Raw genomic sequence first — 15,625 nt, 5'->3', positions numbered from 1 at the left:
GGAGAGGGGAAGACGAAAGGAAGTGGGTTTTAAGGGAGAGGGTAAGGAGTCATTCCAATCCCGGGAGCGGAAAGACTTACCTTAGGGGGAAAAAAGGACAGGTATACACTTGCACACACGCACATATCCATCCACACATACCACATAAAGGTTAGGTGGTTGTGTTGCCGCCAAAACACGTTAAAGGACGGAGAAATTCGGGAAAATTTCCAAAAAACTGTGTGTAGTATATTAAAAGGAGTGGTATTGTGGTGGCAGATTATGAAAATGAGGCTAACAATTGTCTGACGAAGAAATAATGACGTTAAAACCTGTGGGAAGCGGCTAAAAATTATAAGTGATGTGGGAAAAACGGAAATGGAAATAAAGCGAAAGTTATTAGAACTGGCCGAAATGGTTGTTTAAAAGGTGAAAGGAGCTGTTTGTGAACTAGAAACGGTGGATGTTATAGCGGCGGTAGCGCTGAAAGCGGCAAAAAAAATTCTTTTGGTTATGGTTTGGAAGTGGGTTACGTATTATTTGGTATATATATGGGCGGGATAAAATAGTATAGCAGATTACGGTAAAAAGGAGAAGGTGAATACAAAGTGAAACTACTGGCAAAAACAGAAAGAGGAAAATAAGACGACAGAAAATATTTCGAAATGCAACAGTGACAATAACAAACGTAATTGTTGGATTCAAATTAATGATATCAATATAATAGAAGGAAACATTCCACGTGGGAAAAATTTTATATAAAAACAAAGATGAGGTGACTTACTGAACGAAAGCGCTGGCAGGTCGATAGACACACAAACAAACACAAACATACACACAAAATTCAAGCTTTCGCAACAAACTGTTGCCTCATCAGGAAAGAGGGAAGGAGAGGGGAAGACGAAAGGAAGTGGGTTTTAAGGGAGAGGGTAAGGAGTCATTCCAATCCCGGGAGCGGAAAGACTTACCTTAGGGGGAAAAAAGGACAGGTATACACTTGCACACACGCACATATCCATCCTCTCCCACATCCACACCTGTTGTTCAGAGCATCCTCCTACAGGCCAACCGCAAATTAGAGCAGCATGCCACCCTCCACCTTAAAAAACTATCCAATCTCCTGGTTTCCCACCTCCGGAAAGGCAACTCACTCACCCTTCACAACCTTTCCAGCAAACCTCAACCTCCTCTCATTGCACACAAACCCAGTCTCTCCCATCTACTCAATCTCCCACTTCCAGCTCCACTCCCTCCAAAACCTCAAAATTCCAATCAACGCAATCTGGAACCACAACACCCCAATTCAGTAGTTAACCTTTCCTCCAAACCTCTCTCCCAATCCGAAACCTCTGTCCTATCCAAAGGCCTCACCTTCAGCCCCACTCCCAGATTTAACCAAACAGCCCTCGTCAAAGATTTACTGTCCTACACCCGTACTCTCTGCTGGAAATATCACTTTGCCACGAAGAAAAATGATCCTAATCCTACTCCTAATGACCCAACTCCCCAAGACACTATCCAAATTGAACCATGCCTGGAACAGTTCCGTCCTCCGTCACAGCGGGACCCACCTCCTCTTCCTCAAAATCACCCTCTCCTAACCTTCCAGGAATTTCTGACTTCCAGCCTTGCCTCTCAATCCTTCTTAAAAAACCTTAATCCTACTCCCAACATCACCACTGCTGAAGCCCAGGCTATCCGTGATCTGAAGGCTGACCGATCCATCGTCATTCTTCCGGCGGACAAGGGTTCCACAACTGTGGTACTTGATCGTCGGGAGTATGTGGCTGAGGGACTGCGTCAGCTTTCAGACAACACTACTTACAAAGTTTGCCAAGGCAATCCCATTCCTGATGTCCAGGCGGAGCTTCAAGGAATCCTCAGAACCTTAGGCCCCCTACAAAACCTTTCACCCGACTCCATCAACCTCCTGACCCCACCAACACCCCGCACCCCACCTTCTACCTTCTTCCCAAAATTCACAAACCCAATCATCCCGGCCGTCCCATTGTAGCTGGTTACCAAGCCCCCACCGAACGCATCTCTGCCTACGTAGATCAACACCTTCAACCCATTACATGCAGTCTCCCATCCTTCATCAAAGACACCAACCACTTTCTCAAACGCCTGGAATCCCTACCCAGTCTGTTACCCCCGGAAACCATCCTTGTAACCATTGATGCCACTTCCTTATACACAAATATTCCGCATGTCCAGGGCCTCGCTGCGATGGAGCACTTCCTTTCACGCCGATCACCTGCCGCCCTACCTAAAACCTCTTTCCTCATTACCTTAGCCAGCTTCATCCTGACCCACAACTTCTTCACTTTTGAAGGCCAGACATACCAACAATTAAAGGGAACAGCCATGGGTACCAGGATGGCCCCCTCGTATGCCAACCTATTCATGGGTCGCTTAGAGGAAGCCTTCCTGGTTACCCAGGCCTGCCAACCCGAAGTTTGGTACAGATTTATTGACGACATTTTCGTGATCTGGACTCACAGTGAAGAAGAACTCCAGAATTTCCTCTCCAACCTCAACTCCTTTGGTTCCATCAGATTCACCTGGTCCTACTCCAAATCCCATGCCACTTTCCTTGACGTTGACCTCCACCTGTCCAATGGCCAGCTTCACACGTCCGTCCACATTAAACCCACCAACAAGCAACAGTACCTCCATTATGACAGCTGCCACCCATTCCACATCAAACGGTCCCTTCCCTACAGCCTAGGTCTTCGTGGCAAACGAATCTGCTCCAGTCCGGAATCCTTGAACCATTACACCAACAACCTAAAAGCAGCTTTTGCATCCCGTAACTACCCTCCCAACCTGGTACAGAAGCAAATAACCAGAGCCACATCCTCATCTCCTCAAACCCGGAACCTTCCACAGAAGAACCCCAAAAGTGCCCCACTTGTGACAGGATACTTTCCGGGACTGGATCAGATTCTGAATGTGGCTCTCCAGCAGGGATACGACTTCCTCAAATCCTGCCCTGAAATGAGATCCATCCTTCATGAAATCCTCCCCACTCCACCAAGAGTGTCTTTCCGCCGTCCACCTAACCTTCGCAACCTCTTAGTTCATCCCTATGAAATCCCCAAACCACCTTCCCTACCCTCTGGCTCCTACCCCTGTAACCGCCCCCGGTGTAAAACCTGTCCCATGCACCCTCCCACCACCACCTATTCCAGTCCTGTAACCCGGAAGGTGTACACGATCAAAGGCAGAGCCACGTGTGAAAGCACCCACGTGATTTACCAACTGACCTGCCTACACTGTGAAGCGTTCTATGTGGGAATGACCAGCAACAAACTGTCCATTCGCATGAATGGACACAGGCAAACAGTGTTTGTTGGTAATGAGGATCACCCTGTGGCTAAACATGCCTTGGTGCACGGCCAGCACATCTTGGCACAGTGTTACACCGTCCAGGTTATCTGGATACTTCCCACTAACACCAACCTGTCAGAACTGCGGAGATGGGAACTTGCCCTTCAGCATATCCTTTCTTCTCGCTATCCGCCAGGCCTCAATCTCCGCTAATTTCTAATTTCTATTTGCCGCCGCTCATACCTCACCTGTCTTTCAACTTCATCTTTGCCTCTGTACATCCGCCCCGACTGACATCTCTGCCCAAACTCTTTGCCTTTACAAATGTCTGCTTGTGTCTGTGTATGTGTGGATGGATATGTGTGTGTGTGCGAGTGTATACCTGTCCTTTTTTCCCCCTAAGGTAAGTCTTTCCGCTCCCGGGATTGGAATGACTCCTTACCCTCTCCCTTAAAACCCATATCCTTTTGTCTTTCCTTCTCCTTCCCTCTTTCCTGACGAGGCAACCATTGGTTGCGAAAGCTAGAATTTTGTGTGTATGTTTGTGTTTGCTTGTGTGTCTATCGACCTGCCAGCGCTTTTGTTTGGTAAGTTTCATCATCTTTCTTTTTAGATATATATATATATATATGTGTGTGTGTGTGTGTGTGTGTGTGTGTGTGTGTGTGTGTGGGTGCGCGCGCCTGCGCATGTTTGTCCTACAGCTCGAGAAAGGAATTTCATTCCAAACGCTAGCAAAGCAAAGCTCTGTACCTTTTGTTTGTTTATCTGTCAACAACACAGTGCTTCTGCCTTTTTGGGAGTTGTCTTGCTATTCCTAAATAATTTGTAGTTAACAGTTCATAAGCCACTCCAGGTCATTCTGCACTGTACAATCAGCGACTTGACTTTTATGTTGGTGACCTGTTAGCGACAAGAAAGATCTCTATTATTGTTTTTCTCTATTCTTTTCTTTTCCCTTCAAGAGTGCATTGGGCAGCTTTGAACTCTGATTTTCTTTTCCTTTTTTTTTTTTGCTTGATTTTGGAATTATTACTGGTTAGCCTGTTGGAATCTACTGATGATTACCAGTATTTTGATGTTTTTTGAGAACCAGTGATGTTTAATTATTTGGGGAATCTGCCACCAAAGAACACTGACGACTGTGCCAGAGTAAAGCTCGGGCCACACTGCTGTGTTCAAACAAGTGCACCTGAGTATAGCTCAGGCTGTAATTTTCTCTATGCGCAAGCCACACATCACTAGAAAACTGGACTCATTTAGTATGAGAACAACGTATGGACATCTCGCTACTTGCTCCTTGACAGGTGTTTTCAGTTGTCAATTTCTAAAATAACTTCGAAACAAACAGCAGTGAACGTAAGAGCTGTTGTCGTGATTGATTCAGTCAATGTGTGTGCATGTAGCAAGTTTTGTACTTCAACTAATTAGATTTTGCAGTGTGCTGTAATTCTGATAAAATATGTCACATTCTTTGGGTGAGCAAGGAATGTTTGGAAGCTTGAGAGAAAGAATTCAGTGATTTTGAACTGTAGGGAGAGAGATCTCAATGGGGACAGGCTGAAGAAAATTCATATTCAGGTAAGCTGTAGTCTGCTTCAATTATTCATCACTACTCTTGTTGCTACAAAAAGTGCTGCTGTAATTATAATTTAGTTCTGTTTCATTTGTCTTAATCTCTTCTGTTTTACAGACGAAGCTTATGATGAAACAGCATACAACATTTGTTTCCAAGATTTGTTTAGAGAAGACGAGACAATTCGCTGGCTAAACAAGTAGTAAAGAACTAGTATTGTCTGAATGCAACGTATCTCTCTGCCTGCCACAATACTTCAGTCTTTTCCCTACAAAAGACAATTACATGTGAAATTGCTCAAGAGCTCACCTTCCACTTTTGTTTTTTAAGGATAATTTTACTTTTCACCATCTTTACTGTATTAGCCTCTAACATACATCAAATACAAATGTGCCGTAACATTTTAAAAGATGGCATAACTGGCTGGTTTCCTGGGCCACAATTTTTCTGACTGCCTGGACCTCAAAGTGTTAAACACGCAATCTTTACTGCAACTTATTATTATTATTGTTGTTATTTTATTTCATGCTTAAATGCCTATTTATAGGACAATAATTTCAATTATTTGTATGTTTTATTTTACTGACTGAATACCGTATTTACTCGAATCTTAGCCGCACCTGAAAAATGAGACTCGAAATCAAGGGAAAAAAAAATTCCCAAATCTAAGCCGCTCCTGAAATTTGAGACTCGAAATTCAAGGGGAGAGAAAAGTTTTAGGCCGCAGCTCCAAATCAAAACAAAGTTGGTCCATTGTAATATGAGATACAATTAGGTCGAATGAATGACGATACAGTTACAGTAGTTTGGTTCAAATTGTAAGCTTAGTAGTTATATTTACCAGGTAGCCATTGCTATGCATCAGGCACTCCATCAGTATTTATACGGGTACCCTTCCTTTTTTCACATGCTTCGTCTGGTTTGAATTGATTGCTCATTTTTCTTTAATCTGATAAGTGCCGTTCTCTTTGTTATAGGTGTTTACGTCACTCTAAGCTGAAAATGCAGTACTGTACTGTGCCATGCATTGTTTGTCACATTCTGATAATGATTGTTTACGGTCTGTCGCCGCTCGTGGCATGGCTTGCTTTTGTGCACGCTACCACCGCTTACAATTAAATAAAATAAATAAATAAATAAAGAGAGAGAGAGAGAGAGAGAGAGAGAGAGAGAGAGAGAGAGAGAGAGAGAGAGAGAGAGAGGGGGGGGTGGGTGGGGGGGGGGGGATCGTCTCATTAGCGAAACAATGGCAAGAGACTGCTATTTGTTGTTACTTACACTGTTGCTTTCTTTGATAATGATCAACAAGAACCAAATAATAGACTGCGTATGATAGAAGATGTTCTGAATGAGAGTTTAGCAAAAATTTTTCTCCATTTGAAAATCTTTGCAGGCGCCTCTTTTAGTACATTACATTCTGCACCGAAATTAGAGTCATCTTAGATTTAAAAATCTAGTCAATTGCCATGCGTCATTTCTGACTGTGTCACTATTAGGCATAAGAATAACACGAATATAAACATGACATGATATGTATATTCTTCCGAGTCTGCTGTTGTCTCACTCTAGTTTTGTAGTTTATTAGGCAGACAGGATTTAAATGAGATAGCAGCAAACACGAAAGAATACATGGTAAAATGTTTATATTCATATTATTCTTATGATGAAGAGAATACTGCATGTGATTAACAATTCATAAAAGTTCCTATTAGCAACCATCTCTTCTCACAGGTAGGAAAGGATTCAGAACGTAGAGTTGGCCATCTTGACAAACATCCCAAACAGTCTCGCCAGTCGGATTTTCATAGTACATTGAAATGCTGCTACATTCGAAGATGAACAATACGAAATTTGTATTTACTTCGTTGGATAATGTATGAAAATGCAGTGGTTGAAACCTTTTTTTTTTTTTTTTTAATTTATTTACTGACGCAGAGGTTTTGGCGCCAGTATTTATCTTTGTGCCTGCAAAGCATTCCTATGTAGCGCTACATATATTCGACAGCATAAGTTAGTTGTGGCGGCACCTACCAACATTTTTCAGAACTTCTGCTTACTTTGCACTCAATTCTAAGCCACAGGCGGTTTTTTGGATCACAAAAACCGAAAAAAAAGTGCGGCTTAGATTCGAGTAAATACAGTAAATCATTTCGTGTCACCTACCATAAATCATATGTATAAAAAAAAGGGGCAATCTTCTTTATCATTTTGTTGATGTTACATTTCTTTCAACCTTTATCTTATTTATTTTCAAATAACTTGCCAAAACTTAGATATTTAGACAGTGGGATCATGAGTTAAAGTAATTTGGTAGCAAGTTTAGCTGCTGGACATAAAAGCATATGGTGCTTGAGGTGACTGTATGATAATATGGGGCTAATATTCCAAACAGTCTCTCTCTCTCTCTCTCTCTCTCCCCCCCCCCCCCCCCCCCCCCCCTCCCCTCACTCCGTGCACATTTGTGTGTGTGTAGTGTTCTTCACACTTGTATGAAGCAATTGGTTTTCCTAATCCAGATAATCATCTGGCAATGCGAGACACTAGCACACAAGAGTAACATCACAGAATCACAATTACATTTAACTTCCTGATTGCGTCCAAATGTAATGCCAAACAGAACGATTGTTTCCAGATAAGAGTTAACTTTCAGTAAGTGAAAGAAACTATGACAAAAGATCAAAAAATTTACAGAAACCTGCTGAGTTAAACAAGTCAGAAAAGAAAGCATACTTAAACCACATTAATGATGTCACCATTCTAGTTCTAAACTTTGTGATAAGACAGAGCAAGTCAATTTAAGCTTTTTTGGTTCCTTTTCGGATTACTATTTCTGACTGGTTCTGATCTAACTGTCCTTTATGGAGATCAATGGCTCAATATTAACTGTAATATGATCCAAATTCTTTTCATTTAATAATTAAGGAGTACAAAGACAAATCCAATTTTGATACCTGTCTGGTACATAGTAGTTAATAAAATCGAAATAATTAGAATGAAATTCATGAAGAAAATATGTTGGAATGAAAGTAACAAAATTGTGCAAAAACTTCAAAAATAGAACAAGAATTTTATAGTCAACCCCTTGGAAGCAATGACTGAGCAGAACATTCAATTTCACTTGTAATTACTGTCTACCTACAACTTCCAGAGACAGGCTAATAACACTACAAGGCTCATACAGTGCTACTACACGAAGGGCAAAACACAGCAGCAGTGACAGTACAAAGCACGAAGGTTAATCAAGAGCACTCAGTATTTTAAGGCTGACAGACCTCCACATACTTATTCAAAGCTGAGTCAGGTTCTGAAGATACACTATCTGTAAAATTAATTACATCTGACTATATTATATGCATTTGGGTATATCAAAAAGAGCATTATACAATGTAGTGAAAGGGACTCACCTGTTCAGCTTTTCTTGTAATAAGCACGCTTAGTAATTTACTGAAGAACGAGGCCAACAATGGATTTAGTGGTGCATCTCTCTCAAGGAAGCTGTACAACTTTTCAAGTAACGTTTCATTGCCAGCAATTCTTTCATTAATTGCTGGCACATCACAAGTCAACAGTTCACATGCTATATTCGGGTATTTATATCGAGATCTTTCCTCTACATTATCAGGAGGATCTAAAGTTAGTGATATCAATTCTTCCATTACACTTGGTCTTGATAAGCTGAAACAAAGAAAGAATATATCATAATATAATAATACAATATTTTCAGCTAAAATGGTGAGCAAATCTGACAGAAATGAGCTGGAGCCATTTCATGTGAATATAAAACACACTGTATTAAAATGTGGTGCACTGTGAACTGTACGTTACAAGCACCACACAGTGGATTGTCCTTCCACCGTAGCAACAATCTGTGAGTCGAAGGGCTGTGTCCTACATTAAGACACATGAAAAGGACCTCATCCTGCCTGCATGGTTGGAACGAGGTACATCACAACTGCTTTACTAGACGTAGCTTATGGTCTGTCACTTCCAGTCACTCGTCTTCCAATCAGTGCATGAATGTACTTCAACAGCAAGGTGATGGCATGGGGGGGGGATGGCACACTGAACTGTGTGGTGATCAGGACATGCCTCCTTGGCTGCTACATCTGCCATTTCATTTCCCTTAATACCCATGTGCCCTGGTACCCAGCAGAAAGATATCTCCTTGTCTAGCCTCTGTAGCTGGAGCAGGGTGTCCTGGACATTTTGGACATGTGTATCTCCTGGTTATAACTGTTATACACATATAAGAGCACTGAGGGAGTCTGGACGTATGAGGAGTTTAGCACCTCACCTGCTCCAGTACCCTCAAGATCACATATATAATTCGGAAACTTGTAGGAGGCTGCCATTATGAAGGAGCTAGTAGCAGTGACTGACTGGAATGTTAAGGTAAGATCTCTCCAGGTAACATTGCCTTGTCATAGCACTGACCATGCGGGTGGAGAGGCTCACTTGTTTGTGTGAAGATGAGAGCTAGACCAGCTATAGTGGAGCTATCGGCAGGATCTCCCACACTGAACAGGTTTCAGCAGATGAACTAGACAAAGCGTCTCACGTACTGCCCCATCTCTCCCATATGCATTCCTACAGACCTTTCCCAATCCTCCAGGGACCCCATCCAAGGTGTGATGCCATCCATCCCAAGGGGTGCATGGTACATAGGAAAATGTGTCATAAACAGAGCCTCAAGGATACTGGGAAACCCATTTGAGTAATGAGCTTTGCACAGTGTTGAGCTCCTTGGTGTCAATCTGATGTATCCTCTAATTCTCATGGGACCAAAATGGAGAACACAGAAAACAAAACAAAAATCAAGTGATTTGATGAGACCTGAAACATCCAAGCATCATGGTTGGAACCTACGCAAACTGTTTTTGCAACTGGATTGGGTGAAAGACCAACGAGGAAGTGGAAATTGTCACTGAAGTTTGACCACGTCAACATCAAATCCTTGCCTGGGACTGAAGAGGAGGAAACATCTCAGATAACAAAGAAAAGGAAGATGAACAAAGGCTTCCTAACCATAAATGGAGGCCAGCAAAAGGTCTTGGACGAAGAACTCCAAAAAAACAGTCTCAAGAGTGAAAGAGGTATGCAGACCCCTTGCAATTCCAAGACAGGGAACAAGAGAAGAAGGGAGTCCAAAACTCCCATTTCTCAGAATCAAGAAAAAGCAGAGGAAAGAAACAGGGAAACAGTTCTACATCTGCATCTACATACATATCAAATGCAAACCACTGCACGATATGTGGCAGAAGGTACCTTGTTGCACTACTAGTCTTTTTGTACCACTACTAGTCATCTCCTTTCCTGTTCAACTCACAAATAGCAAGCGGGAAAAATGAGATCTTATATGCCTCCGTAGATGACTAAATTTCTCGTCTTCCTGGTCCTTACACAACACGGATGTTGGCAGCAATAGAATTTTTCTATAGTCAAGTTTAAATGCAAGTTCTCTTAATTTTCGCAACAGTGTTCCTTGAAAATAATGTCACACTCCCCCCCCCCCTTCCCCCCCAGGGGTGGGGATGCAAGTCCATGCTCCAACTTCAAGAGGGTCTATCTGGATAAAGATGCTCTAATAATGTTTGTGAAGAGATGGCAATAGTGGGCTGGCTTAAGGAGGTGGTGTCCTAAGATAACTTCTTAAAAATGCTCCTCCAAAGATGCTGTTCGAGAAAGCAACAGATGCAGAACCAGGTCTCAGCAGAGGACTGGAAAGTAATCAACTGTAAGATTGTGTCTGTTGGCCAAACACCTTATGGTGAAAGTCAGTGACAAACCCGTGAGGGCAATGCAAGAACAGGATCCAGATTACTGTCAGGATAATTAAAGACATCACAAGCAACCATAGCAGCAAGTTGGCAGCTGCAAGTGTTGCAGATAAATCATCCTGGAACCCTATTAAAATAAAGGGGTATATCAGGTTTCAAATGAAGTCAAGGTATGTTGGTTTATGCTAGAAATCTAACTCCACAACATGCATTTACGTCAAGAATGAGTTTACATTCATGCCGAAGGCAGACTTTTGTTCCAAGGACTTAGAGACTACCTTGATGAGAAAGTGTAAGGAAAAATTCACGAGAGAAACCCTATTGGCCTCAGTTTACCTACTTTACAAGTATAGTGCTTCTCCTTCCCAGGAAGTGAGGAGACTGGTAGATAGCTGCTCACAGTTGAGTGACAATGGTTAGTTGGTTCGGTTGGGGAAGCAGTGACACTAACTGCTAAGATGAGTATCTACTCTAACACCAGCTTGAAAGCAACTCTGAGTTCTTTAACAGGGTGAAGGAACACATCTTTAACAATAGAAGAAAAGAAGTAATTGACATAACTTCTGGGTCCATCTTAATAGGTAACTATGTCATCCTTCTCTACACGTACATTACGTTTCGAGTTTGAAATGGGTATTAGACCATGGCCTATAGCAATCATTGGATAACAGACTGGGACTCATGGAGGAAGACCTAAGCTCAAGATTATCTGAAGGCAGAACTTAGATAAAAATACCAGTAGATCTTGTGGAAATCGCAGGCAGAGCAATATGTGCCATTTGACCACCAACAAGTGTACAAGCATGATGTACTTTGGCTGCACAATAACCTGGAATTGCAAAGGGAAAATGGAAGCAAACTGTTCAACATTGCAAGAAGGGAAGGCAAGGAAAATGGGAAAAATGTTGGAAGACCCTCATCAAACACAAACTTGCAATTACGCAAGCGAAGTTATCATCTTGGAAGGTATTCTGTGAGGCAGTAGGTACAGTTACTTCTACTTCTAGTTCTACATCTTTTAATGCTACTGGTCATTTTCTTTCCTGTTCCACTCACAAATAACATCAGGCAGAAACAACTGTTGATATGCCTCCATGCTAGTCCTAATTTATCATACCTTATCTTTAATGTCTTTATTTTACACAAAATTTAATTTGGTGGCAGTAGAATCATTCCACAATCGGCCTCAAACGTCAGAGCTCCAAATTTCCACAACAGTGCTGTGTCAAAAGAGAGTCTTCCCTCCAGTGATTCCCATTTTAGATCATGAACCATCTCTGTAATACTTGCATGCTGAATAAAACTTCTAGTAACAAATCTAGCAGCACACCTCTGAATTGCTTCAAGCATGACCTGGCGGGGGATCCTAGACACTCAATACTCAAGAATGGATCACACTAGTGTTTAATATGTTGTGTCTTTTATGGATGAGCTACATTTCCCCAAAACTCTCCCAATAAAATGAAGTCTAGCATTCACCTTCCCTACTAACAACCTGATGTGCTCATTCCATTTTGCTTTGCTTTGCTCTGCAACATTACACCCTGATTTGACTCTGTCAAGCAGAACCTTACTAATGCTTTACTTGAAAGTTACAGGATTGTTTTTCCTACTCATCTGCATTCTCACACTTTTCTACATTAAGAGTAAGCTGCCATTCAGCACATAAAACTATATATTTTATCCAAGTTATCTTGTGTACGTCTACAGTCACACAATGGCGACATCTGCCACACACCACAGCACATCAGCAAATAGCCTTAAATTGCTGCCGATCCTGACCACCAAATCATTTGTGTGTATAGAGAACGGTCCTCACACTTACCTGTGACACTCCTGACAATAACTTTGTCTTTCATGGACACTTGCCGTCAAGGACAACATGCTGAGCTCTTTTACTTAAAGGTCAAGAACCTAAACTGTATGCTTAGACCTCTCTCAGCAGTCTGCAATATGACATCCATGTCAAACGCTTTTCGTCATTTGTAGGATATCAAGTGAGAAAACAGCAGTTTCACATGAGTGATTCTTTATAAATTCATGCCAATTTGGGGACAGAAGATTTCCTGTCTTGAGGACATTTAATATATCTGAACTCAGAACGCGTTGAATTCTGTAGCAATTGATGTTAAGGATACTGGGCTGTAATTATGCAGGTCCATTCCTTTACCTTTCTTATACACAGGAGTTACCAGCATTTCTTTCCAGCCACTTGGGACTTTTTGCTGGGCAAAAGATTTGCAATAAATGCAAGCTAAGTGAGGGGCCAATGCCCCAGAGTACACTCTGTAAAACTGAACTGGGATTTTATCTGCAGTTGATGACATATGTTTTCAACCGCATGAGAAAACACGGTGAGCATATTCCATGGGGGAGAGGCAGAGATCTGGCAGAGGATTGCACATTAGAACTGGTAATCCCACCCACAGGTGATATCAGGAGGTCAACATTCATCACATGCAAAGATAATGGGCTGCATAGGATGATTAGGGAATTGACAAACAGCAACTGCATAGGAGATCACGGGTTGGTACCACTGGAACTGAAGAAGTAAGATCCCCCCCTTCAGCAAGGAGACACTCTTTGGGACTAGTTCGGAAGGCACCAGTGGCCAGACAAATTCCATAATAATGGAGTGGGTCTAACAATATCTTAGCCAAAGGCGCTGCCAAGCCATAAACTACCCCAAGACACATGAGCAAGGAAGCAGATAGTGGTAAGCTTCCGTGTGTGACTAGCCTTTAGTTGATGAATATAGGGCAGCCAAGCCAGTTTTTTTTTTTTTTAACAAGATTGCCCAAAAAACTGAACTGTGCAGTAACTTCCAAGCACTGGGCACCTAAGTATAGTCTGGAACAGACTGGACCATGGTACAATAAAAGAAATGCATAACTGCCATTTATGCAGGAGACAAATGGAAACCATAGGAAAGGATCCATGCAAAAGCCTATCAGATGGTGCCTTGGAGCTGGCGTTCAACCAAGGCTACAGTGTGGTATCTGTACCAAATGTAAAAGTCTTTGACAAACAGCACAATGGTGACCGGCAGCCTGACAGACACCACTAGCCCACTGACGCTGATGAAGTGTGCGACACTCAGGACAGAGCACTGTGGGATGCTGTTCTTTTGGACCCATGACGTGCTGAGGGAAATACTAACTCTGACCTAAGCAATTGGTGGGATAAAAAATGACAAAAATTGTTAAGGAGCGACAAAAGGCACAGCCATGGAGAATAAGTAAAATGTGATGGTGCCAAGCGGTGTCATATGCCTTATGTAGGAAAAAAAAAAGAACTGCAAGGTGATGGTGTTTAGAAAATGCATGTCAGTTTACTGTTTCCAGTGAACCAGATGGGTGTGGATAGTGCCTCCTGGAAACCATACTGATAAGGGGACAAAAGAGCCAGAGACTCAAGAACCCAGCATAATCCAAGGGCGAACAATCTTTCAAGCAGCTTTCAGACCATGTTGGTGAGGCTGATCAATGCGGAGCTGTCAAGAGACATCTACATCTACATGGATACTCTGCAAATCGCATTTAAGTGATGGCAGAGAGTTCATCGAACAACCTTCACAATAATTCTCTATTATTCCAATCCTGTACAGTGCGCAGAAAAAATGAACACCTATATCTTCCTATGCGAGCTCTGATTTCTCTTATTTTATTATTATGATTTTTTCTCCCTATGTAGGTAGGTCACAACAAATTATTTTCACATTCGGAGGAGAAATTGGTAATTGAAATTTCGTGAGATGATTCCGTAGCAACGAGAAACACCTTTGTTTTAATATGATATCCACCCCAAATTCTGCTTCAGTGGCACTCTCTTCACTATTTTGCGATAATACAAAATGTGCTGCCCTTCATTGAGCTTTCTCAATGTACTTCGTCAATCCTATCTGGTAAGGATCCCACAACGCACAGCAGTAGTCTGAGAGGGGACGGTCAAGCGTAGTGTAGACAATCTCTTTAGTAGATCTCTTACATTTTCTAAGTGTCCTTCCAATAAAACATGGTCTTTGGTCAGCCTTCCCTCCAACGTTTTCTGTGTGTTCATGCCACAAAGTTGTTGGTAATTCTAGTTCCTAGGTATTAAGATGAATTTATGGCTTTTAGATTTGACCGATTTATCATGTAATCAAAGTTATCAGATTCCTTTTAGCACTCATATGGATGACCTCTCACTTTTAGTTATTTAGGGTCAATTGCCATTTTTTGCATCATACAGATATCTTTTCTAAATCTTTTTGCAATTTGTTTTGATCTTCTGGTGGCTTGACTAGTCGATAAACGACAGCGTCATCTGCAAACAACAGCTGCTCATATTGTCTCCTAAATCTGTTTCTATAGATAAGGAACAGCAAAGGGCCTATAACACTACCTTGGGGAATGCCAGAAATCACTTCTGTTTTACTCGACAACTTTCTGTCAATTACTATGAACTGTGACATCTGTCACAAATCACAAATATAGTCACGTAACTGAGATGATAATCCATAAGCATGCAATTTCACTACAAGCTGCTTGTGTAGTACAGTGTCAAAGCCTTCTGGACATCTAGAAATACGGAATCAATTTGAAATCCCTTGCCAATAGCACTTAACACTTCGTGTCGGTAAAGAGCTAGTTGTGTTTTCACATGAATGATGTTTTCTAAATCTGTGTTGACAGCGTGTTAATAGACCATTCCCTTCAAAGTAATGTATAATGTTTGAACACAATATATGGTAAAAATCCTGCTGCATATCGACATTAATTATATGATCTTGTAATTTAGTGGATTACTCTTACTACATTTCTTGAATACTGGTGTGACCTGTGCAGCTTCCCAGTCTTTGCGTATGGATCTTTTGTCGAGCGAATGGGGGTAGTATATGATATGATTGTTAAGTATGGACCTATTGTATCAGCATTCTCTGAAAGAAACCTAACTGGTATACAGTCTGGACCAGAAGACC

The 15,625-nt window shown here is 41.8% G+C and overlaps 1 protein-coding gene across 4 annotated transcripts in view; it reads right to left on the bottom strand.

Moving 5' to 3' along the window:
* LOC124797833 (serine/threonine-protein phosphatase 6 regulatory subunit 3) overlaps positions 1-15,625 on the bottom strand; it is a 188,955-nt gene that overhangs the window by 122,249 nt on the left and 51,081 nt on the right. For all 4 annotated transcript variants that reach the window (XM_047260919.1, XM_047261088.1, XM_047261175.1 and 1 more), the window contains one exon: positions 8,293-8,563. In XM_047260919.1, coding sequence (XP_047116875.1) covers positions 8,293-8,563 — 271 coding nt within the window. The remainder of the gene's footprint in view (positions 1-8,292; positions 8,564-15,625) is intronic.

Source organism: Schistocerca piceifrons, chromosome 1, assembly GCF_021461385.2.
Source record: "Schistocerca piceifrons isolate TAMUIC-IGC-003096 chromosome 1, iqSchPice1.1, whole genome shotgun sequence".
In the NCBI taxonomy this organism is placed as follows: domain Eukaryota; kingdom Metazoa; phylum Arthropoda; class Insecta; order Orthoptera; family Acrididae; genus Schistocerca; species Schistocerca piceifrons.
This window is presented reverse-complemented; position numbering and strand designations above follow the sequence as displayed.